Source organism: Phasianus colchicus, chromosome 15, assembly GCF_987193195.1.
Source record: "Phasianus colchicus chromosome 15, bPhaCol1.hap1.1, whole genome shotgun sequence".
Lineage (NCBI taxonomy): Eukaryota > Metazoa > Chordata > Aves > Galliformes > Phasianidae > Phasianus > Phasianus colchicus.
The window spans coordinates 9,078,857-9,102,901 of record NC_143450.1 but is presented as its reverse complement, the minus strand read 5'-3'; the positions used below and the strand labels follow the sequence as shown (position 1 = coordinate 9,102,901).

The 24,045-nt window shown below is 52.2% G+C and overlaps 1 protein-coding gene across 8 annotated transcripts; it reads right to left on the bottom strand.

The window, feature by feature from the left end:
- Positions 1-898: 898 nt before the first annotated feature.
- Positions 899-23,167, bottom strand: SH3TC2 (SH3 domain and tetratricopeptide repeats 2). Of its 8 annotated transcripts, none has more exons than XM_090150726.1 (21): positions 23,026-23,167; positions 20,678-21,094; positions 18,947-19,282; positions 18,339-18,489; positions 17,857-17,976; positions 16,559-16,660; positions 16,216-16,343; positions 15,921-16,026; positions 15,461-15,604; positions 15,165-15,366; positions 14,508-14,581; positions 13,814-14,009; positions 12,895-13,031; positions 12,594-12,635; positions 10,798-12,501; positions 10,504-10,684; positions 9,212-9,362; positions 7,924-8,046; positions 7,241-7,391; positions 6,432-6,628; positions 900-5,868 (listed from the first exon to the last, which is right to left on the bottom strand). In XM_090150726.1, exons 4-21 carry the CDS (start codon positions 18,457-18,459, stop codon positions 5,677-5,679), a joined length of 4,071 nt encoding a protein of 1,356 aa, XP_090006852.1. In that variant the 5' UTR covers positions 18,460-18,489; positions 18,947-19,282; positions 20,678-21,094; positions 23,026-23,167; the 3' UTR covers positions 900-5,676. The 8 variants fall into 8 exon arrangements, 7 of the variants coding, with proteins under 7 accessions (XP_090006850.1, XP_090006849.1, XP_090006852.1 ...); XM_090150725.1 differs by lacking the exon at positions 23,026-23,167 and adding an exon at positions 21,371-21,755; XM_031598087.2 differs by lacking the exons at positions 18,339-18,489; positions 23,026-23,167 and having other exon boundaries at positions 20,678-21,753.
- Positions 23,168-24,045: the final 878 nt, after the last annotated feature.

Sequence of the window (24,045 nt, the reverse complement as noted above, 5' to 3'; positions counted from 1 at the left end):
TACAAATGCCATCTCAGAAAAAGCTTTGTGTTGATGAGAGGGGCTTCAGTGAGTAGCTGAAAACAGGTGGATCCAGAGCCTGGAAACTGAAATCAGGCAACTTCAGAGTGGGAAGCAGAGTAATTAAACAGCAGAATGGCATTCATGGGGATGAAGTGATTCACCAGTACTTCTAATAGCAGGATGGATGTCTTTCCAAAAGATAGCTGTGGCTGAAGCAGGAGGCTTGTGCCAAAGGAGGAACACATGCAGTATCTCAGGGATGGTAACTGTAAGCATTAACCTTGATAAAAACGTGAAAAATGAGAAGATTTGGGATTTCTAAAGGCACTGTGGGGAGCACACACGCACTTACACAAGGCTGGGCGAGGGGTGGTAGCAACAACCTTCCAAAAAGCTACTTTTCACTCTTTTGTCTGCCCCACATCTCTCTGTGCCCAAACCCCTGAGCCCACCTCCCATCACTCTCCATACGTTCCCCTGCCACTGAGCTCTTTGTAACATTGTCCTCTGCTCAGAAGCTCCCAGTGCTTCTGCTTCTGTGCAGTTCAGGCCACGCAACCCTATGGACAAAGCCAGCGTGCAGGGAGTGGCTGTGCAGTGACTGTACCTCACTTGTTCTGAAATGCATCCAGGAGACTATGCAGAGATAAAAGGCAGAAGAAAAAGGTAACTGCAAAGAAAGGCCTGTGGGTGGTGCTGGGGGGAAACATGACAACAGAAAATGATGTGCATATGGTGTGGTGCCTGCACAGACAGCACGACAAGATGAATGTTAACCTGAAGCCTGCAGAGCAGAAAAGCAAAGGAGAGAGCTAACCTGTCAAAGCCATGACTGAGGGTTTTGGGTTGTGCCCGCAGGTGGCACTGCAGGTGATGAGCATTTGCAGAGAGAAATGAAGGTCCAGATGAGTTAAAAGCATCACATGTGCAGATCAGCCTGCAGAGCCCTAAGGGAAACCCACAGAGATGCAGAGCCACCACGCTGTCCTTCCTGTGGTGTTTCCTTCTGCACCGAGCAGAGGCAGGGTCACAAAATCAGGATGAGGTGCAAACAGAAGAGAGTTGTCAGCAGCAGCCAGGCTCCAGGATAGTCTGTAGGTGACTTTCTGGGGCTGGGCACTGGAGCACTGCACACCACAGCCCTTCAAGGAGAGGCAGGAGCAGATTTTTGGCTTGGATGAAAGCACCATGAGATGTCCAGTGATCGCAGCTCCATCCAAGGGACACCTGCTGGCTTCCGAAGGCAACAGCCTTCCTGACAACAGCAAATGCAAATTGCCAGATGTCCATTCAGAGACTGTTTTGGTTTTTAAGTGTCTAAGAGACATTTGTGCCTAAGTGTCTCTTTATCTGTGTTCTTCCTACATGAAAACACAACAGATAGGCAAGATCAAGAGATTTCCAATCCAACAAGAGCACTGGAAGCACAGCTGGAGATGGCAGCCAAAAAGTAATTATGAGACAGTATTCAAGGCAGGATTGGAAAGAATCTGAGAACAAACCACCCAAAAACAACAGCTTGCAGGTGCTCATGGCTACTAGTTGATCACGGTGGCCACTGCAGGGGAGAAATGCCCCTGCTTCTTAAGAACTGCCAAGGAGATTTGAGAGGAGAAGATACGGATCCCAAACTTTAGGTAGGAGTTCAGCAGTGCCAAAGGAAAACAGAGCTGGTAGAGAAGTGCCACGTGCTGGGACCTGTCCTGCCACCCCTCAAAGACTGGAGCTTCTGTAGTACAAAATACCTTGCAGCATAGATAGATGATGGATGACAGCCTCACAGGTCAGCAAGACGAGTCCAAAGGCAATGATACTTTCATTGAGTTTGGCTGTGTTGTCACCAGGAGGAACACACAGCGTCCCTGCAGGTGCCTTGCATTTCAGTGATGCTCCAGCACAGCCTGCCCAAGTGTGAATGGGTTGGGGGAGAGCCTGGGAGAGTTTTTAGCAGAACACAGCCCTGACACACGGGAGGTATTTGGGAACTTTTGCAAATCCTTTCTAAATCATTAGAGTACATTTTTTAAACCTGATTAATATTATACTAATACTTTGAGATCAAGCATGACTTAAATCTTGGGCAGCAATGGGGGAAGGTCATGCTGCAAGTGGAAAACCAGCTGCAAGGAGCTGGAGGTGCCTCAGGCAGAATTAAACTTGAGCGCCATCAGTGCCGCAGCATTGCTCCCTGTGTGTCCATGTGCTCTTTTATGGTCCCAGTGCCACTGTCAGAGCAGGTGCAAAGGAAAAGAAGAAAAAGAAACAAAATTAAAGTAGCCCTCTGTAATAGTCCACTCCATAACCAAAGCCCCTTTGTGTGCTGGTTAAGTAAGAATTTATTCTTCCTTTCTCCAGAACCTCTCTGGTGCTCAGGGGCTAATTGCTTTGTGTTCATCCCAGTTCCTGGACTGCATCCCAGCAGGCTCTGTGGCAGCCAAATCCTGATCTGTTTTTCCTCTCTACTCCCTGCAGTGTGATGGGACTTGTTGGCGCTCGCGTGGTTTCCTACAGTTGTCTCCATGCTGTGACCAGGGAGCCTCGTGCTGCCAGGTTTCCTCCCAGTGAAGAGCCAGGGCTGGTGAGACATCATGCTGAGCTGGGGAGCCATGAGGAGAGCTGGGAGCATTGCTGCACCCTGCCTGCTTGCCATCGTATGGAGGACCACAGCTTTACCCAAGGACGTGTCACACAGTGAGTGACTCCTGGCTGCTGTGCAGGATCCCGGCACCAACCTCAAGCACACCCCCCAGTGTGCATATTTATGATCCCAGTTATCACCAAACCAAAAACGCAGATTGCTGTGTAAATAACTGATTTTTTAATCTAAATCGCCCAGCTTATATACTTCACCCAGCCCTGCTCAGCAGAACAGCTGGTGTTTACCAACTTCTCATTGCTTTTCCAAGCAACGTGGAAAGACACTGTCTGCAGAGTCACAGCTGCCCCTGAGATAAGGAGAGCTCAGGTTTGCCTCTGCCCCAGACACTGCACCCTCACATCCTGACGAGCCCTGGCAGCAGGGTGTGCCCAGCAGCACTTCTCTGCCCCATCCACAGACAGCATCCCCAGCTGCACAGTGAGCATGGGCCTCCAGCAAGTGCAGGGGGCAAGTGCAGGGCCTTGGGAGGGGAGAGATGGCTCCTACCCACATCACTGAAGTTCAGACTTCTCTCCCAAGCAGTAGCACTCCCCCATCCAACTGTTGGACCCTGAGATACTCAGAGGTTTTCTACCCCTTGACTGTCCCATGAGGACCTGAGGTCGGCAGTGGGTGAAGGCTGTGTCTGGTACAGCTGGGGATAGGAAGGTCTCTCCACCTAGCACAGGTAGTGAGGATTTGCAGTACTGTGAGGTGAGGGAATGATGAAAGGTGCCTGCTCGTAGTGGTTATTACTGCTGGGTGTTGTATTTCTGCAAGAAAGAGTAGTTTCCAAGTAATCCAAATAATTCTAGCTATCATTATGCTCCTGTCCATATCTATATTTGCAGTTACAAATGCTTCCTTTTTTTCCTAGTGCCTCTGGAGGCTAACACCAGAGCTACAGTGAGCCAGGAATTATTCTTGTCATGGTATTTCCACTGCCCAAGAATGAGCATATGTTAAAGAAATCCAGTCCCTCTTTATTCCAGGATTTAAATGGCCCCCTGAGGCACCAAACAACCAGATTTGGCTTTACGTGGGCTTGCATTGCGGTTGGCAGCGCTGATGCTGGCGGTTCCTTCAGTAGCACTCACTGAATGTGAGGATGTGAGAAGACTTGATCCACCCTTTCCCCTAATTTTTCCTCTGCCTGCCCATAAAGACATTCATGCTGATGGAGGAGGGCTGGGCACTGGTGACCAGCACCTATAGGATGGACACTGACAGCCCAGCTCCTCCACCACAGCTCTGATCTGCCTCTGTGCCCTGCAGCACCTTGGGGTGCACTCCTCCTGCACGGTCACTGTGCTCTGCACACACACAGGGCTTCTCCTTAGTGTGCCTAAAAGGCAGCCAGCTCCCAGCCCTGTGTCCCAGGGTGATGGATGTCATGCCAACACACCCAGGAGGGGCAGAAGATGATAACCCCCAGCCCAGCTGCTCCAGGACCTGAGCAATCAGGTGAGGTCACCTCCTCTGGCGTAAAGACCCCAAAGCATCTAATTCTCCTTAGCACTTCTCTCCAGGCAAGGAGAAGTCTCCTCTGTGGCTGGAGGAACATTGGATCCTCACCCTCCCATGGGTTCAGACACAGGAGCTGGTAAGCACCAAGATTCACTGTGTTGTTATGATGTTTAATTAGTACTTGCTACCTTGACCTCTCATCTCACCAGGAAAACAGAGCTGCTGTGTCAGCATGTGTGATCAGCTTTGTGCAGGAGAGAGCTGGTGGATGAAGGAGAGGGAAAATAGTGTCTTATGGGATGTTCTCAAGGAGTGAGTCTCTTTTTCCCCCAGGCACCACAGAATCATTTGCTGTGATTTAAAGAGCACACATTTAGTTAAAAACAGTGGGTCAGAACCTACAATCCCTGCATGTTTGACTCCATGGAAGTTAGCTGATTTAGACCAGCTGAAACACGGATCCTCTATGTTTAAACAAAGCCCTTATTTTTTCACTTGTGCTCAACAGAAAGTGACCTGCCTTTAGTGTGGGTCTGTGAGGGCACGGCCCCACGCAGCTGTGCCCCCATTCCTGTCCCACAGTGTTGCACTGCTCAATGCACCAGCAGCTGAAGCCCTGGGGAAGTAGGACCACAGAGGGTGCTGGGCCAGCAGCCTCGTGGTGACCTCAGGCATCATTTCAGGGTCCCCAAAGCCAGTGCTGAGCACCAGATGTGTGGGATTCCTTACACTGCCTCCCCAAAAGCTCACTGTATTTCATATGGGACAGAGATTTACCTCTTCTGAGCATAGGGCTGAGGTTCTCCAATGGCATCACTGGAATGCATGATAAAGAAGCCGTATATTCACTGCCCCAATGACAGATGCTCACGGAGTTTGAAAGGGGAAAATGAAATCAGCGTTTTCAAAGTGCAGCGAGAAAATAAATGTTCTGCGTTCAGCATTTACAAGCAGCGGGCCACGTAAGTCAGACGGGATGCCTTGCAACAGGTTCCTTTGTGAAGCCGCAGCGGACTGCCAGCGCCCGGCGCACCGCTCAGCCTTCGGTCCGAGCTGCAATCGCGGGGCTCGGTTGCTCCCTGGCGGTGAGCGGCCGCCTCGCTGCCTCCTGGCTGCCTTCCCCTCCCCGCCCCGAACGCTGTGTTTTCCCGTCCCTGTCCCCGTCTCCCGCTGCCGAAGGGCGGCTGTGCTTTGTGTCACAGCGTGGGGCACAGACCCGCACGGAGCAGACAGCACAGAAAACAGCCAGGATAAATAAAGAGCTACTATTCCAGTTAATACACGCTCGGGTCAGAGGCCCAGGTGGGAACGGGCAGCACCTTGTTACCATCCCCATCACAAACAGCTGCACTCCTGCTCCAGCACCAGCTGCTGGGGCCGCATCCTGCCCCGCTCTGCCTGCAGTGCCACGTGCACAGTCCTGTGCCCGAGAAATGTGGGCAGAGCCCCAAGTCCCTCATCTGATGGGCACAAGAAACCAAAACGCTGCTGGTGGCAGGACCTCTGCTGACTGCTGCTCCTGGAGAGCACGTGGATCATGAGCATCTCATGGTGACGCGTCCATGTGATCAGACAACGTGGCCTCCTTCACTCAGCCACCTGGCCCGGTACGTGGCACAGCCCGGCATGTCCATGGGTCGCTGCGGGGCTCTGGGGATGTTGGCCAGCTTGGCCACAATGACACCCTGCAGCTCCACATCTCCCAGCTCGGTGGCTGCAGCGAGGGCTAGGAGGAAGTAGGCTGCTGCATCCTGTTCATCCTAACCATAAAGAACAGAGTGTTAGGAAGTAGCTTAATGTGAGGTCACAGGGTGTGAGGCAGCAGAGCCCAGTGGTTCCAGACAGAACCTGCACAGTCAGTGCAAAGGGTCAGCACATTTCCTCCCAAACTGCCTTTGCCTCTCAAAGCCTGGAGATGCCAGCATTGTGTGTACTTATTCTAAAGCTGCCTACAAGGGTGGCTGCTCTGCTGGCAGATGTGGTTTTCCACCTTCAGCTCCCCGTCATAGAATCCTAGAATGACTTGGGTCAAGAGGCTAAAGCCCATCCGCTTCCAACCACTGTTGTGTGCTGGCTGCCTCTCACCCAATCAGGCTTTGCAGGGTCCCATCCCACCTGGCCCTGAGCACTTCCAGGGATGGAGCACTCTCAGCTCTGGGCAGCACTCCCAGGGCCTCAACACCCTCTGGGTAAAGAATTTCTTCCTAACTCTAACCTAAATTTCCCTCTTATAGTTTAAAGTAATTTCCCCTTGTCCTATCACTGTTAGACCAAGATCAAGATCTGAAAGCTCAACACAGCACCACAGAAAGCGGCTTCCTACCTTCAGCTTGTGCAGGGTCAGGTTGCCAAGGTGGCAATACACCTTGCAGTAGTACAGGGCTTCTCCAGAGCACTGCAGCATGGGGGGATGCAGGGCGAGTGTCTTCAGGTAGCAATCTTCAGCCATCTCATACATCTGCAGAAAATAGTAGACTGTAGCCAGGCGGTGGAATGCAACCAGCTCTTGCAATTGATCTCCTAGAAAAGAGTTGCTGATATAGTCAGCCTGCAGCACGCTCACAAATCATTCCCAGCCCAGCACACCGAGCTGCATCTGATCAACAGCCCTGGGACACAGATCTCTTCATAAGGAGACACTACGGTTGAAAACTGTCCAGAGAAAACAATGCCAAGGGCAGTGCTGCTGATACCAATGCAAGACAGGTTGCCCAGGGAGTGTATCATTCAAAAAGGGGATTTCTTGGTGCTGGAAAGTGTTACGACAAGACTGGTTCCATCTCAGACATTTATGCTGGCATTATGCTGGCCATTAGACCTACTTCTGCAGTGGAAAGAAGTGGGTTTATTGGAACATCTAGGGCAAAGAGGAACTGTTGAGTCCCATGCCTTCATCAGACTTCCTGTGCTCTGGTGTAGCAATAGCCCTCTGCCCAGCAGTGCCCCCGCTCCTGTGGGACTGTCACACAGCTTAAAAAGGGAAGTGGCCTTAAAGAGATGTTACCCTTAGGATAAGAATAGATCCAGAGGACTTATGAAAGCAGGAGTTCCTTGCATGTGCATGCTGCTCTCACCCAAAAGCCAGCCTGCTCTGCCAGCAGCTCCGTGTACCCTTGGGTTTGCATCACTCACCCACCCTGATGCTCAGCCTGGCTGCCAGCGTGGCAAACTCCAGCGCCTTCTCATAGCCCTGCAGCCCGATCTGCAGCTCCGTCAGCTTATTGAACAGCCGCAGCTCTGTCTTAATGGCCTGTAGCTTCCTGGCCAAGGGCACTGCACCACCCTGGTGAGAGAACAGTGAGTCTGGTGTGTTCCTGGAGGTATGACTACAGCACTGCCCACAGAAGGGTGAAAGTGCAGCAAGAGATGAATTGAGCCTTTGGCAAGGCAGGCAGACAATGGGGTGGCTGGGTTCTGGGCATCCCAGTTCTAACCCTTAAACATGAGTTTGATATCTCAGAGTGTGGTCCTCAAAAGCTGAGCCTCTCATCTCTGCCTTTCCTTAAGTGCATAAAATTCTGGCTCTGAGCACATACCCAGAATGACCATCCCACATCTGAAGCTGCCAGGATTGGTAATGCACAGCCCTGCTCCCATCCCCCAGAGTGACCTCTGGGGAGATCTGCAGCTATTGCAAAATGGACCTGTGCTCTGAGCTGCCTCCTAGCAAAGTTTATGCAGATGCAAACTCAGAATTCTGATAATGTCCTTCTCCACCTTCTGCCCCGTCCCTCCATCCTGGCCATACAGTGCTGCAGCTCCCCATGGTCATCACCTAGAAGGGACATAAGGAACACGCTCAGAGAAGTCAGTACCCTGTAAAACTCCACTGCTCGGTCTCTGTGCCGGTTGCCATTAAAAAAGTTATCGCCTGCTTTTTCATAGAGATCCATGGCCAAGGAGAAGTTCTCAGCTTTCAGAGCAGTCTCAATAGCTGCCTGGAAGGAAAAGGAACTGGAGTGAGACTTGAACATTCACACACAGATTTTAGAGTGATGAAGTGAACCACATCATCCTACACTTGAACCCCAATGCTCCAAACAGCACAGACACAGCTTGGCAAGGTGTGTGAGACTGTCATGCTGCATTTGTAAGCGATGTGTGAGGGTGGAGTCAGGAGCTGTACGTGTCCCAGTGCAGGGACAGAGTGCTAGACTGACAGCTGGGACATCCCATGGAATCAGGATGAGAGTCAGGGCAGCCGCAGCCTGCCTGGTCTGTCATTACAGCAAGGTGGAGGCAATGTTGAGACTGACAAGGTGAAGAGACAACCAGGACAGGGAAAAGGTAGAGTCAGTGGGATGGGAATGATGGCAGGTATACAAGCTTCTGGGAAGAACAGATATTTGTGCCAATTATACACCCTGCCTTGATGCCACCTTCCAGCCAGAGCATATTCTTTCCATCATTACAATCTGTCAGTGCCAATGACCATGCCAGTTCAGTTGCCCAGTCACCAGTTCAGTGGTGCTCTAGGGTAAGAGAGTGAGGACCCAAAGCATCCCTTATGTGTGCTCAGACTGGTGCTTTTCTGGATACCCCAGCTCAGTGCAATGCCAGCAGACTCAGCCAGCCTTCTGCTTGGCTTTCTTTGGGCATGTGGAAGCATTTTGTATCCTTTAATAGAAGCTGCTCTTTGAATGATGGAGCCCTAAAATTTTTGTGGAAGCTTTTTCTCTTTGCAGCTCATCTGATAGAATAATGTTGGAGATGGAAAGAAGCCAGTAGCCTTCTGTTCCAAGAAGTCTTCAAGCACTTCTCTGGCACTTCAACCCTCATCTATGTGCATTTCAATGGGAACTCATCACCTGGCACTTTCTTCGACACTCTCACGTCACTTTCTGGCCCAATGAATTCACAAACTTTCACCCAGGAATCCTCTAAAACCTGTGTATGGAAGGAAAGTTAGGACATTTAATGCCAGATAGTGCATGGGCGCTAAGGCAGCAGCTCCTCCTTCCAGCAGCAGGTGTCCTATGCTCATGAGGAGAACTTTCCCTTCCAAGTTTTTGAGCCCCAAATGGCTCCTGCTGAGCCATGCAGTTGTGATGGGAATGCAGCACCAGAGTGGGAATGGGACTGCTCCAGACACCTTCCTCATACCTGAAAGTACATTTCCACCAGCTCGTCTTCCTGCATGAGATAGTACAGCCTTCCTGCCTGCAGCCAGGCCTCTGCTGCCTTGCCAGTCTCCTCAAGGTCAATGAAGATCCTCAGACTCTGTTTGGTGCAGTTCAGCGACTGTCTCAAAGCCCTGTGATGGTAACAGGTAAGAAAATACTACAGAAGAATCACAGGATGCCAGCAACCACCTGCAGAGCTGCCACCACACCTTCACTTCCCAGCCAACGTCTGCCACCCAGAACCAAATCTGTGACTGTTGTTTGTCCCTTGGTGCTGGCAGAAGGACAGTTCTGTGCCACACATGCAAGGCCAGCTGTCCCCTTCTCAAGCCCAGTGCCATTAGAGGACAAAGGACAGGCAGCAGGATGAGGTGTTAAGTTGGACATGCTGCTTGCAGAAGGTGGCTGTGGCCAGGGGTGGGGACATTGCCCAGGGCATGTTTGCTTGCTTGGTATCTTGCTTGAAACTGTGCTCCAGCTGTCCTTCCAGGGACCTGGGTGCTTTGTGAACTGAAATAGCACCGCTCACATGACAGGCGTCTGCTTCCTAAATTCCTTCCCTCTGAACTCACAGTGACCCAGAGTGGGAAGGTGAACATCCAATTAGTGACAGCCCCTGCCTGCTTCTCCTTCTGGGACACAGGGGCTAGCCCTCCACTATTCGACATGCCTACCTTGAAAAACTGAAGAAAGTCTGTGGTTTATCCACATCTTCCCCTTCCCTCCTGCCTAAACTAATCCATCACCTGCATGTGTCAAACAGGAGATTGAAAGGTGAGCTGATACGAGGTCTGAAGTGTATCCCTGGGGAAAATATTCTAGTAGCAATAGGAAGGGCAAGCTCAGTGGCTGGAGGCTGAAGCCAGGGTTATTTAAATAACAGATAAGGAGTCTATTTTTACTAGTGAGAGGTGATTAATCACTGGGATAAGCCTCGAAAGGAAGTGATGAATTCCCTGTCACTAGGTCCCCTCTGAAGAAGGCTGGATGGCTCTCTAGAAAACTATGTTTGGCCATCCCCCAGTTTAATCCCAGCTAGCAGCACAGCATTTGCTGGCTGTCCCTGCGATCTGGCTGACATTGAGCTCTTCCTGCAGAGCACAGGGACAGCTCCCACAGCTCAGCCACTCAGCACCCACCACCTGCGAGCACCTCACATCCCTGCAGGGACTCTGCTGTGAACACCATGGAAAAGCCACTGCTCTTGCATGGATGAGCAGAGACTCATCTCTAACAGCATCTGCACAGGAAACAGCCACACTCAGGACTTACTCAGGGGTGCCCAAAGACTGGTAGAGCTGGCTGAGGGTCTGCTGGATATTGCCTTCTAGCTCTCTGTCCTGGAGTTTCTGTGCCAAGGAGACTCGGTGCTCGTGGTAGGTAATGCAGGCCTGGAGGCTGGGGCACACTTGGCTGTAGAAATGGCAGAGTGCCTCAGTGACGTGAAGCTGACCTGCATGGTAGAGGGAAGGGAAAGAGATAGCTCAGAGGGCTGTGTCAGGGATCTAATGGGGTTCTGCACTGAGGTGAGCACTGCCCCATCCCTGCCAGCAAAGCTGTACTCACTCCTCATGTTGTGCCACTTCAGGGCAAAAACCAGCGCAAGTTCATAACAGAGTTTGCCATCTTCCATCCTCCACCTGCTGACCATGGCCTGTGCCAGCCACAGCAGCACATGAACCGACTCCAGCTCCAGCTCCTCGCTGCCCTGCAGCTCAGCATACAGCTGGGCAGCCTGCAGCAGGTAGAGCTCAGACAGCTGACTCGCCCCACGCGACTGGCTCAGCTGCCCCAGGTTGGCCAGGGCGATAGCCTGGTTCCTCTTGTTCCCAGTCTCCTTGGCTCTGTGCAGTGCCCGGAGGTAGTTCTCTGTGGCCTTCTGCACCTGCCCTGCTCCTTTGAGGGCAATGGCGAGGAGGTTGTGCACCGCTCCGCCTTGCGTCACGCTGTCCGTCCCGTGCAGGGAATGTAGGAGCTGCCCCATGATGTCTGCAGCCGGGCCTGGCTGGCTGCTCAGAAGGTACATCCACCCCAGAGAGAGGGAGGACTCAAAAGCCTCCTCCTCACCTATCAGCCTGCTGAAGACCACAGCCTGGGCTGCATAGCACACCGCCCCATCCAGCACACCGTGCTGCAAGTACATCCGGGACAGAAGAGTGCACAGAGTCCTCTGGGTGGTCACTGCTCTGCTCTCACAGGAGAAGTGCAGTGCCTGCTTGAGGTAGGAACACACCAAGGCTGGGATGCTGCTCCTCTCCAGCTGGCTTCCCAGGAGCTTGGACACATTTTGGAGGATGAAGCCAGCTTTCCAAATGGCCGTTGGTGCCCCTTTGATGCCACTGGGAACAAAAGACCTGGCAGATGCCAGTGCAATGTTTGGCAAGTACTTCTTGTCGTACAGATAGCTCAGGATGGGGGTGGCATCCACCGGCACGGCACTAGTGTCCAGGCTGAGTGAAGTGGTGCAGAGACATTGAAGGTGCTCAATAAAGGGCAGTACTTCATCATTTTTTCCCAGCTGGAGGAAGAGCTTGACAATAAGGAAGCAGACCCGTGCTTCCAGAGGAGTGTTCCCCACAGCAATGGCCTCCCTCAGGACGTACATCATGACCCTCAGCTCGTGCTCGGAGCTGAAGGAGTGACTGGGCAAGCAGACAAGCAAGGCCACCATTTTTCCCAGCAAGGAGAAGAACTTGTTCTTCATGTTCTGTTTCAGGTAGATTGAAGCAAGGTTCACGTGCAAGGCAGCCAGCAGCGGCAGGTCCCCAAGGCCCCTATCCAGGGTGCTCATGGCTTCCTCAAAATAGACTCGAGCCTGGGAGAACTTGACTTTTTTCATACAGAGCTTACCCAAGAGGAAACAGAGCCTGACATGGGCCCACACTGAATGAGTCCTCTTGGCCCAGTTCCTGGATGTCTCAAGGTACAAGACCAGTTCATCCTCATCAGAGAAACCATAAAAAGTGGAGTTGAGAAAGGAGAAACTGAGATCATAGAGGCTTTGATAACAGGGCATATAACTGTCTTGGTTAAGGAAGGTCAGTATGGGTTCAAAGACATCAGCATCTTCCATGTGTCCAGCATTCAGGTCAATGAAGAACTTGGGATCATCAAAATCATTCAGCTTGTCCAGAAGAACATCTTCCCATGTAGCAGGGGCTGATTCACTCCCTGGGCTGGACTGCTCTGAGGTGCTAGCTGTGACCAAGCTGTTTATCTCCTCCCAGGACTGGAGCAGCTGGGTGTCCTTACAGCCATGGAGAACAGCCTCTGGAAGGAGATAGGAAAACCACAATGGGACGTTTCTCCATGTCAGAATTCACTCTTTGGCATCACTGTAAAGACACTCTCCATGCACTCACCTGATGGCGCTTTCAGGAACATGGCTGTGGGTTCAAAACCATCTACACAAAGAGACAAAACAAACAGCCCATAGGCTTGATTAGTGTCAGTATGCAGACACAGCACTCAAACCTGCAAAGTCCCAGACCCACGTCTAAGAGAGCAGGCTCACTTCTGGCCACAGACACCACATGAAGCTGCAGTCTTAGCCCCTTTATATTCTGGAGTTTGGCTTAGTGCACAACCATGGACATGCACAACCATGAAAAGACAGGAAGCTGTGCTCTCCATGGGAGCAATGGAGCTAAGTAAGGAACTCACCCAGGCGGTACACAGAGCTGATGTCAGTGTGTGCCAGCTCTCCAAGGAGGGTGGCAAAGTGCTGCTCACCACCATTGCAGGGGATGCGCAGGAGGGGCAAGTTCTCTTCTTCGCTCAGAAACACCAATCCTTTTTCTCTAGGTTAAGGTATGTAATATGGAAAAAGAGTCAGTGTCTCTGCTGTTCTGTAGTGTTAGAGAAAATTGCCTGAGATTTATCTTGAGTGAACCTGACCCAGGAAAGCCCAACAAAAGCAAACAGACCTAACAACAGCTTAAGAATTCCATTCTCCCATATGTAGTCTTGGAGGAGAAGCCTTTTTGGATGGGTATTGAACTGGAGGTGTCTTTAAGCCAGCAACAAAGACAGCTGTTGTGTCCTATGAGTGCAGTTGCCAGCCATGCTCCTCAGACAGCCTTTGTTCCTGTCCCTAGCCTGGCATTCTGTTCAGTGAGGAACTGTGTCAGTGGCTGCACCCCACAGAAGGCAAAGGAGCAGGAGGCAAAGAAAAATTCTGTTTTCTGAGCAATTATCAGAGCCCTCACCCTTGCCAGACTCACAGCCCCTCAGAGAAAAGCTACTAAGACAAGAGCATTTCTGGTTGAAACTGTGAAGCCAGCTCATCTGGTACACAGATGTCCTGGGCTGCCTTAGCCAGCTCTAACCCAGAGCCAGACCTTTACCTCACCAAGAATCACCTGAAGAAAGTGAAATATGAGGCTTTGTCTGGGCAGAGACTCCTGCAGCCTGTTGGCAGAACAGCCTGGGTGAGGCTTCTGGACAGACCTCACATGGATCCTCTACAAAGTCTTTGCAAAGCAAACTACCTGCCCTGGACTCTCATAGCCTTGAGGTGGGACTTGGAGTTGACCCTTCCTTTCCACCCAACCTGAAATTCAGATAGCAGCAGTAAACTTACAGAGATTCACAAGCCTCAGCATTTACGGATCGCACTGGGACAAAGCCGATGTTCCCACTGCTTAAAGATCTGCCCACAAACCACGGGAGTCCTGGAAGGAGGAAGCCAATGACTTCTATGCTGTCTCCCTTGGAGAAACTCAGTTCATCCCATACTGCTCCTCTGTGGTCCACTGTGGCTGTGCACTTGCCTTTGACTGGGAAACAAAAGCAAACAATGGCATTTCATTGTGAGGCTCACTGTTAAAACTTCCTTGCTAGAAAAGACTTAGGTGAAGAGAGCATGATGTTGTCTTGAGAAGACTGCCTCTCTGTTCCCCAAGATTTGTTGTGCTCTCAGGCTCAGACCTCTGCAGTTTCTTCTTGAGAAAAAATATTTTGATAAAATATACACGAGGCATAGGTAAAGCCAAAGAGTGAGACCTCTGGGAGCTGCACTTGTGAAGGCAGCTGGAAAAATGAAGTTGCTGTACTTTCACAGGAGATGGACTGCCAACTTTCTGCTAGGAGTGAAATCCTTAACAGTGCAAATATCTAGGAGAATCTGAGGATGCAATACTCCCCTGCAGCACCTCACAATGCAGTGCCACTGTCAGATCAAGAGATGGACCCTTTGCATTTCGGACAAAACCCAGGTCTTTATGAGCCATGCCCATCCCTGGGAAGGGCAGCCACCCTACATGGCTATCACTCACCAATCGTCTGAGAGGTTGACTCACTGATCTCCTTGGAGACTCCAAAACTCATGGCGTAATTCTTCAGGAACCACCTGTAAGGTAAAAGGGAACCTTGCTGATCCTCTGAGCAGCCTTCAAGCCACCCCCAAGGACGGTCTCATGCAAACAGGGCAGATGGACAGTACTGCCAGTCCAGCCACACCTTGCCATGGTGGTACGGGACATGGAGGGCAGCTCGCATCTCTCATGTGCAGCTTCACACCTTGTGGAAAGTATAAGATGATTTTGCCAGCCCATAAGGAGGATTTCACCAGTAAAAGTATAGATCTGTGCATATCTTCATGACTCAGCCAAGTGTACATCAGGCCACATTCTGACTGTTATTACTTAAGATTCAGGAAGTTTTTTTGTTATCACAAGTAATCCTGTGTATGACCTAAATCAATACTATACAAGAATGATACCAGAACTAAGTCCTTGCTCTATCCCAATAACAGAACCTGAACTGGTTCCAGTCATCTCCATGCATAATGCATATTCTCACAGTTATAGGGCTCTTGCCCAGTGCCAGAGGTAAGAGCAGCTCCTCACTCCTGATTTGGTGTTATCTGGTGCATCAGGAATGGATGCTTGGCTTGAGCACCATTGATTTCCTGTCTTACTACTTCTACTTACTGGTAGAATGGGTGAGGTACGGGCTCTAGGGCAGTCACAGGCACCAGGCCTCGCTGGCCTGTCAGCAAGGACATCCCTTCCCATTTGGACTCCTCTCCAATGTTCTTCACATGGACCAGCTCGTTCCTGCAGAACTGCAGGCCTTCCTCTCCCTCCCTTGCTGGCTGGCATGCACCAGGCACTGCTCTGGAAAAAAAGTGACCTGTGGATAGAAAGAGTCATGGCCAGGTCAGTGGCACTGGTGCAAGGCAGAGCCCAGAATAGGGCTACACCACAGCCCTGCAATCCCTCCTCACCTTCCTGGAGCAGCAGACCCAGATATATGGTGGCCAAGCGACTTTCATCCATGGACACTCTGATCTCTGTGTCCTCCACCAGTGCACAGTTCAGCCAGTACTCCTGCTCAAAGAGAAGCTGCTCCAAGCAGCGGCCAACATAGCCTAAAAACAGAGGGAAAGCAGTGTCAGCACCCTGCTTTGCTAGGCAGCACAAGCTGCTTTTCGGATGTCTCCCAGTCTACCATTTGCAACAGACGTGCAATAGAGGAATTACCCAAAATACAACCTCCCAAATCCTTATCACTGATCCAGAGAGTGGTTTTGTGAATGTGTACATGAATACCAAGGCACTCTGATTAACATTCCTTCCACTTCAAGTTGTTCTCTCTGTTACATTGCTTTTATTTGTTGTCACAGAATACCTTCTCCAAAAAGGCTCTTCACGCTGTCTGGATCTCCCCCACCTTGAAAACATTACCTAAAGTTAGATACGTGGAAAACTTCCAGACTTCTTCCAGGGTTTTGAAGGTGAGGAGGAACCGATCTTCCTGTGCCTGTATGCACAGCAGCCTGGCTGATAGCTCCTACATGGAGACAAAGCAAGACTGAAGGGCTAGGAGTTGAACGTGGGGTGTCACTGGGAAGCGTGGCAAGAAAATCAGACCCCGGGGTGTAAGGAGCACACACTGGGGAACTTCCCAGTGGGTTGGGTGTCCCATCACACATCCATCCCACCAGGCCAGGAGTCCCCCAGTGCCGTACACTTCTCCTACCTTGAACAGAGCACAGACATCTCTGTCGTCACTCTCCAAGGCCCACAGCTTCCTTCTGGCTGCTTCCTGCAGCTGGGCATTGGGGCACTGCGAGGAGCGGCTCTCAATGGAGAAGAACAGTGAGATCTCTTGAAAAGGAAATGTGCGGGGTTAGAGGGGAGGAAGAACTCCATGCAATACATCAGCATCATCAGGGCTCAGTCTCAGGTAGCATGAACCAATCCCATCCTTCTCATCTAGACACACAGGTGAGGAACTCAAGGGGTGACTGTGCTTGGTTAGCACAGTGCTAGGCTGCATTGAGTTGCTGGAGATATTGGTGATGCTGAAGGCAGCACCTTACCTGGCGGAAAGCCCTCCCCAGCTGCCAGCAGCACTGAGGAAGGGTCTGGGGAGCCTTCTGCTGCCTCAGCTGGGCTGCTTGGCTCTGACGCTCCTGCCTTGTCTGCACAGGAACACAGAAAAGCCACTGTCAAGTTTTGTGGTGGAATCTTGGACACTATGTCTAAACACAACATCTGAAAGCAAAGTCCATGGGCCATGCTGCATGTCTGGCTGGGGAACTGCATGAATCCGGCATCACCCTAAAATGATGCTCGGGGCTGGATGCAACATTACTGTGTGCTGCCTACATGAAAGCTGTGAGCTTGCTCCTTTCCAGAGATAGAGGGGCCTTGAGGTAAGGACTTTTCCTCCTTGCACTAGGGACAGGTCCTCCCAGGACAGATGTGGTGATCCCATGGCAGAGAGGTTTTTTGAAGATCTCCCAGCACAGGAGGGCCAAGAACTTTCAGACTCTTTGCTCATCAGTCTGACAGTCAAAATGTATTTTCTCTCCTGCCTGCTCTGGTTGGTATCTGAAATCCAAGCTGTTTTCTCTCTGCTTCACACATCATCAACTATTGCCACAGAGGATTCAGGAGAGGAAACTTTAGCCTGTATTTATGTTAATGATGGCTGTGGCACATAAAAATCCAGCTCACTCTTCCACAGTTGTATTGGCTGTGGAGGGGTAACAAGATTGAAAAGCATTTATTGTCAGCAATCAGATAGAGCTCACTAGACAAACGTACCCAGAGATCTGAACTGGGCAATGGTTAGTGGGCAATACTGGTGGTAGGGGGACAGTTGGATTAGATGATCTTGTAGGTCTTTTTCAACTTTAATGATTCTATGATTCCATCTGGAGCTGGAACAGTGTAGTAACTTTTCTAAATCACTTCTGTCACCATAAAGATATTCTATAGTCTTTATTATTTAGCCAGCTTTGCTAGGCAGTCAAATAAACTGTTATTTCCACAATAGAATTATAATCCTTACATATAGTCAACAGCAAAGAATGGCCCAGGGCTGGACATGCGATTAATGGGCTTTTCTTTGAAAGAGAAGCCTCTACATTTCTCAACAGCTGATGTGAGTGCTCTTAACAAAGGACTTCATCCAGGAATTCCTTCCCCCTCCCCAACCCCGCCCTTGCGTGGGGAAATGAAGGCTGGGAAGCAAAAGGAGACGGAGGCAGAGCTGAAACAGAGTGCCTGCTGCCAGGGCTGGGCTGTGCCTCCTTCTCACGTCCCTCCCTTCCCCTCTACCCCACAGCCCAGCAGACCCTCAGCATGGTGTTTCCTTCCCAAGGACGGGTACCTGATGCCATGGTCTTCTCCCACCACCATCGTCCCCGGCGCTCGGCTGTGCTGTGCTGCAGGCGGCCCCAGTGCGGCAGGAGCAGGGGCGAGCGGGGACAGCAGGACTCACACTCCTCAGCTGGGGGAGAGGAGAGGTGGGGAGAGGCGTTCAGACCCCTGGTGGGATGCTCCCAGCCCAAGGACTCTCCTGGCATCTGAGAGGCAGCCGAGGTGAAGGAGGGGGCAGGTGTGGCACTGCTCATGCTGGCACTGCCAGCAGTGCAACCAGGCATGCTGGGGCTCCCCACTGAGCAGGCCAAATGGACGGAGCAAGGGCTCCCGTGGATGAGAGGAGAAGTGGGTTTGCTCCCAGCGGTGCTGGCTGCTACTTCAGTGTTTTCATTTGGGCCCGGCTCAGAAAGGGAACTAGCGAATTTTTCAAGAGACCAATTGAAACTGCTGGTGGAGAATTGTTCCTAGTTGTGCTAGTGACTCATTTACCTCCCAAGTGCTGAAATATTTTGTAATGTGGGGCAGGAAGCAGCCCCAGCCTCAAGCTAACAGTGGTTCCAGGCTCTCTGACTCCTCTCCTAGCGCTCCCTGGCTCTCCCTGCATTGCCATCCTCCTGCAGCATCCCAGGGCCCTGCAAGCCTGCAAGTGGCATCCCAATAGATAGCTTACCTGTGCACCCCAGGGCCAGGTCCTGGTGCCAAGGGGCCCCCAAGCAGCAGCCCATGTGTCCAGCATCGCCACCAGCCCCAAGCCGGCAGGCTGCTGCTGTGCTGCCGGAGGAAGCGAGCCTCTCACCACCGGCCCCACTGCAGCTCAGCCCGTCCACAATGCACAATGGGCTTTCAGAGCAGGCCCTGTGCGCCAGCAGGGCGGGGGCCGGGCACGTCCCACTGGCCAGCATCACTGCCCCACTGTTGCCCGGGCTGTGCTCTCACCCTCGCCTTTGGGCGCCTGTCACCAGGCCCATGTGGCACATTCCTCTCATTCCTCCTGCTGGAGCACCAACCTTCAGCCTGGCCTATCGGGAGATCTGCAGCCCTGATCTCCCCCCAGTCCAAAGCAACCCACTCCCAGTGCCACTGCAAGCACCCCTCACCTGCTGGCACCACCTGCAGCTCCTCCAGCGCCCTCCATCCACTCCTGCACTGCCTTCAGCTCATGGGCAGAGCTATGGCCCAGCGAGCCGCCCGTCTCCGCAGCACAAAGGGCCGGCTCGCTCAGGGCTGGCAGGGCTGGTCTGTGGATCAGCAGCGCTGTCTGAACCCCAGCGTGAACCCAGGAGGACTGATCAGATGGCTGCGCTGGGCTGCCCGTGGTGGATTCTGGCTCTCTCTTTGCTCACACGCTCAGACCCTCCCCACGCTGGGTGGCCTCAGCGTGCTACACGTGGCAGAGGTGTGCAAAGCATCCCTGGGAAAGGTCAACACAGCCCCTGCATGAAAGAAAAAAAACACCACAAAAGAAACTCTAGGGAGACAAATCACAGTCACAGTGGGCTTCTAAGAATGCACTTTTCCTTTAGGAATGGGCCGATTGCCACCACGGCAATGCCTTGCTTGCCATGCAGCACCAAAACACTGGGCTTGCCAACCATCCTTCTCACCCTCCCTGCTGCAGCCCTCAGTATGAGAGTGCCAAACACCACTGTTATTCCCCAGCATGCCAACACTGAACTGATCCTTCCTGTGCAGAGGAAGACCGGCGCGAAGGTGAGCAGCTGGGACACGCTCTGCCCCTGGCAAGGAGGCCGCCTGCTCCCACTGAACCATGTCCCAGAAAGCTCCGGATTTAGAAAACTCCTGCAGTCGACCTAGAGATGCACTGACACTGTGAGGGCTGAAGGAGGAACTGAGCTCCCAGCAAGGCGCCCAGATTCCACATGCACAGCCCAAGTCTGTGTGATGCCAGGCACAGCTTTGCAGTGAGGTGCTGCTGGTTTGGGGCTGCAACGAGGCACCTCTTTTCTAACAATCTTGTTGCTTCACACAGAGTGCTGTTTGTTTTAGCAATATCTATTTATAAATTACTGTCAAACCCTTCTGCACGGAGGACAATACTGAAACAAAGATGTCCTCATTTGTTGTTTTGAAATCTCTGTGCTTTTTAAGTTTATCTAGACAACTTAGGGACCAAACCCACCCCTCTGCAGGTAAAGGTAAACCTCATGTTTGACCTGGAATGTAATTTTCCTTTTGGCCAGCAGCCCAAACCGCTCCCATTGCACTCTCCTGCTGTACCTCAGTAGCACCAGGACTTGTGCACAGCCCTCAGTGCTGCTGATGCCATCCCAGCCTCCCAGATTAGGAGAGGCAGCAGAGCAATGCTGTAGGATCCCATCTGGTACAGCCCACTGCTGTCCCCCAGGGCCTCCCCTCTCTGTGCAGCCCCAGCAAGCACTGCTGCCAGCCGTGTGTCCCTCCCAGGGCATTGAGTGGGAGGTGGGGGCTGCCCAGCACCCCTCACCCAGGGATGCAGCACTGCCAATCCCTGGGGCTGTCTGGCAGCTGTATCCTCCTGGCACCCAATCCACTTTGCTAGATTTAGAGACTGCTGGTGTGATTTCTCCTTTCATTCTCCAATCGGCTCCTGAATATGAAAAACCTCAGACAAACTTATTCCTCTCCGGTGTGCTCATAACCCCCATATCTGAACCCCAAACTCCACCAGGACTAATAATCTCAGTATGGACCTACGCTGCTGTGTCCCCGCACCAAGCTGCTCCAGGCACCTGCAAGAACTGCTTCCCAGCAGTGTTTGCTCAGCTGGGGCCGGCCAGCACCTAGCCAGCAAGGTACGGCCGTCCTGCCCCGTCCTGCCCCATACTGACCTGATCTGCAGGGCCCCACACCGTGTCCTCCTCACAGAACCTCAGCTCCCACCTCTCCACGTCAGGTCCCCGTGTGTGCAGAGGTGCAGACGTGCCCGCGAGTGTGCCCAGCGCCGCCACTCCCTCACATGGGGAAAGGAATTTCTTCCCAGAGCCACTTATCATCTCAGGAGCCTCTGTTTCCCAGCAGAGCAGAGGTCAGCACACTGCCCTGCCATAATCCGCCGGCACGCCGGGGGGGCGCAGGCTCTGGGGAGAGCCCCACTGTTAATCCCGTGCCACATGGAAAACAACAGAAGGGTTAACAATCTCTTCCAACATTCCTGTTTCCTTTGGGGAGTGTGCAGAAGTTGACCATTCCGTGGCAGGTTCCAAATGAAGCCTCTCTGCTTCTCACTTTGTGCTCTAGAAGTGAACCTGAAAGAAAAAGGAAATCAGCCCCAGCCTGACGGCAGCAGGGACAAAGCAAACAAACGCGATGGAGCATTTTGTTTCAGGTCAAACAAACTTCTCTTCCGTGGTTTTGATGCTCGATGCCAGGCAGAGCCGTACTTTCCTCCCCCACCCTCTGCGACCCCCCCCCCCAGCACCAGCAGTGCTGCCGGGCACAGGGCAGAGTGCGGTGGGGGCATTTCCTCATTCCTGCGCTCCTGTTCCTGCTTCCACCTGCAGCAGGCAGGCTGTGACGGGCACCTGCAGCGCAGCTCCTGCTCTGCGCAGTGCACTGCAGCCCGAAGGCGCTGCTCCGCACAGGGGAACGCGCTCCATCCGGCAAGCAAAGGGTTACACGGCCACGGGGCTGTGCCCAGCTGAACTCAGCGTTTGGTGCTCAGAAGTGCTGAGGCCTGCGCCTCTCCCAGCTCGCATTGTTTGCAGTCGGGGCGGAGGAAGTCAGCACTGCTGGACGGCAGGCGGTGAGGCTGAGCCGTGCGGCTCGGAGCCCCCCAGCTGTGCTGCTGCTGCCCACTGCCTGTGCTGATCGTGGGGCCCGCAGCACTTGGGGCTGCTGCTGTGGTCTCGTCCTCACAGTTTGGTTTGGGATCTGCAGCCTCCTTCCCACTCCCCACGTGGCCAATGTGGCACTAATGTGGCTTTGGAGCAGTTGTGGGAGATGGGTTTTGGAGCTGTCATCGAAAACCTCTCCTTGCCTTGATCTTTTCAAAGCTGTGATGAGAAACTTAACATGAGCCAGCAGTGCGCTCTGGCAGCCCGGAAAGCAAATGGGATCCTGGGCTCCATCAGGAGAGGGGTGGTCAGCAGGGATAGGGAGGTGATTGTGCCTCTCTACTCTGCTCTTGTGAGGCCCCATCTGGAGTACTGTGTTCAGGTGTGGAGCCCTCAGTACAAAAAAGACATGGAGATTTTGGAAAGGGTCCAGAGGAGGGCCACGAAGATGATCAGGGGGCTGGAGCACCTCCCCTATGAGGACAGGCTGAGGGAGTTGGGTTTGTTCAGCCTGGAGAAGAGAAGGTTGCGGGGCGACCTCATTGCAGCCTTTCAATATCTGAAGGGAACTTACTCCCAGGAGGGGAGTAAACTCTTCATAAGGGCTGATAATAGCAGGACACGGGGAAATGGTTTTAAGTTAAAAGAGGGAAGATTTAGGTTGGATGTTAGGGGGAAGTTTTTTACTAGGAGGGTGGTTAGGTCCTGGAACAGGCTGCCCAGGGATGTTGTGGATGCCCCGTCCTTGGAGGTGTTCAAGACCAGGTTGGACGAGGCTCTGGGCAACCTGATCTAGTAAAGGTGTATGTTCGGTGGCCCTGCTAGGCAGGGGGGTTGGAACTACATGATCCTTGAGGTCCCCTCCAACCCAGGTCATTCTGTGATTCTGTGATTCTGTGATTCTGTGGGACTGCAGAAGCAGCACAGGGCTCGTGTCCTCTGCCAGATAGGAATAATAGCTCATGAAAGAACCCTGAGCCCTCAGGACTCTCCTCCCAGCGCACCTCCAACTGGGTCCCTCCTGCCTGCATTCTCTGGGACAAGGTTACAGGAGGAGGGGGGTGGTTCCAGGCTCCCACCACACAAGGGGACACAAGGAGTACTGCCAGCTTCTGATGTCCCAGCTTGTCCCACATCCCAGACCCCCAGCCCTCCTGGATCGTGTATGTGTGGGGCAGGCTTCCCCTCAGCACAAGGAGCAGGGGAAGGTCATTTTACTGTGTCCCCTGTGGAGCAAGGGCTGCTGCCAAGCCCAGAGGCTTTTCTATTCCAGTCCAATAAACCTGAAAGAAAGAGGCACCGTACTCTTATTTGTGAAGGGATCGGGAAGCCCCCTCAGCAGAGCCGTGTGCCCGAGAGAGGCACACCTGAGAGCCTTCCCCTCTGGTCCAGCAATGCCTTACCAGACTTTTTCTGCTTTGAAGTCCCGTCAGCAGTCCCGCAGCTCCACAGAGGACGCTCATTAGCTGATAGCCAGCCCCGCAGAAGCACGCAGTGCAGGCAGCGGGTTCTCCCCCTCCGCTCCTTAGTTGCCAAAGCCAATAGATGGCAGCAGCCGCCGCGCCATCAGCTTCCCGACTAAAGCATTGCCCCGCATCACTCCCTATATTACTCTTCCCTGCCTCTATTCTTACCCTTTTCCTATTTTGCCACTGAAACAGAAATGATCAGGAAAAGAAAGGAGAGCTAAAAATGACGAAGTGAGCACAACGCCGCGGATCTCCCATTTTTCATTTTTCAATCTCAGCTGCTGTAGGAAAATACTCACAGAAACTTGTTTAGCTCATCTTAGAGACAACAAACATTTATAAAATCCCCACAGTTTCCTATCCCTTCCCCTTCCAGTATTCACGACACAAAGTGCAGGGCGCTGGGTCACTGGGTTAGAGACTGCCCCAGGTTGGGAGGGACCCCTATGGATCATTGAGTCCAGCTCCTGGCAAATTCTGAGCTTCCAGCTCAAGTTCTGTGTGACAACCACACAATAAAAGGAAAGAATTTAAAGAAATGTTCCGGCAATTTTGGCCAGCCAGGAGCTGTAGGCTTTCCTCTGGAGGAAAGAGTAAAACTGATGGAGATAGTAATTGCTTATGCTGATCTTGAGGGTTTTTTTGAAGCTCTTAATGAGCCAAGCTGCTGGTGAAGGTGTTGGTCCTGGTGTCATTCGCTTTTAAAAGGAAACAAAGCGGCTCAGCGAGGCTAAGCATCGTGTTTTGATATTTTCAGGGTGGAACATTGTGATTTGTCGGCTTGCAAAGCTTTGCTGCTTCAATTTTTTTTTTGTACATAAAGCAGAGGTTGAAATCAGAATGAAAGCTTTCAGTTTAAGCTAATTAATCTGAACACTTTGATGCAAATCCCGTTGTGTTTTCTCAGTTTTGTTCTCCGGGAATTTATTTTAAGTGCCTGCATTCCATTTTCAG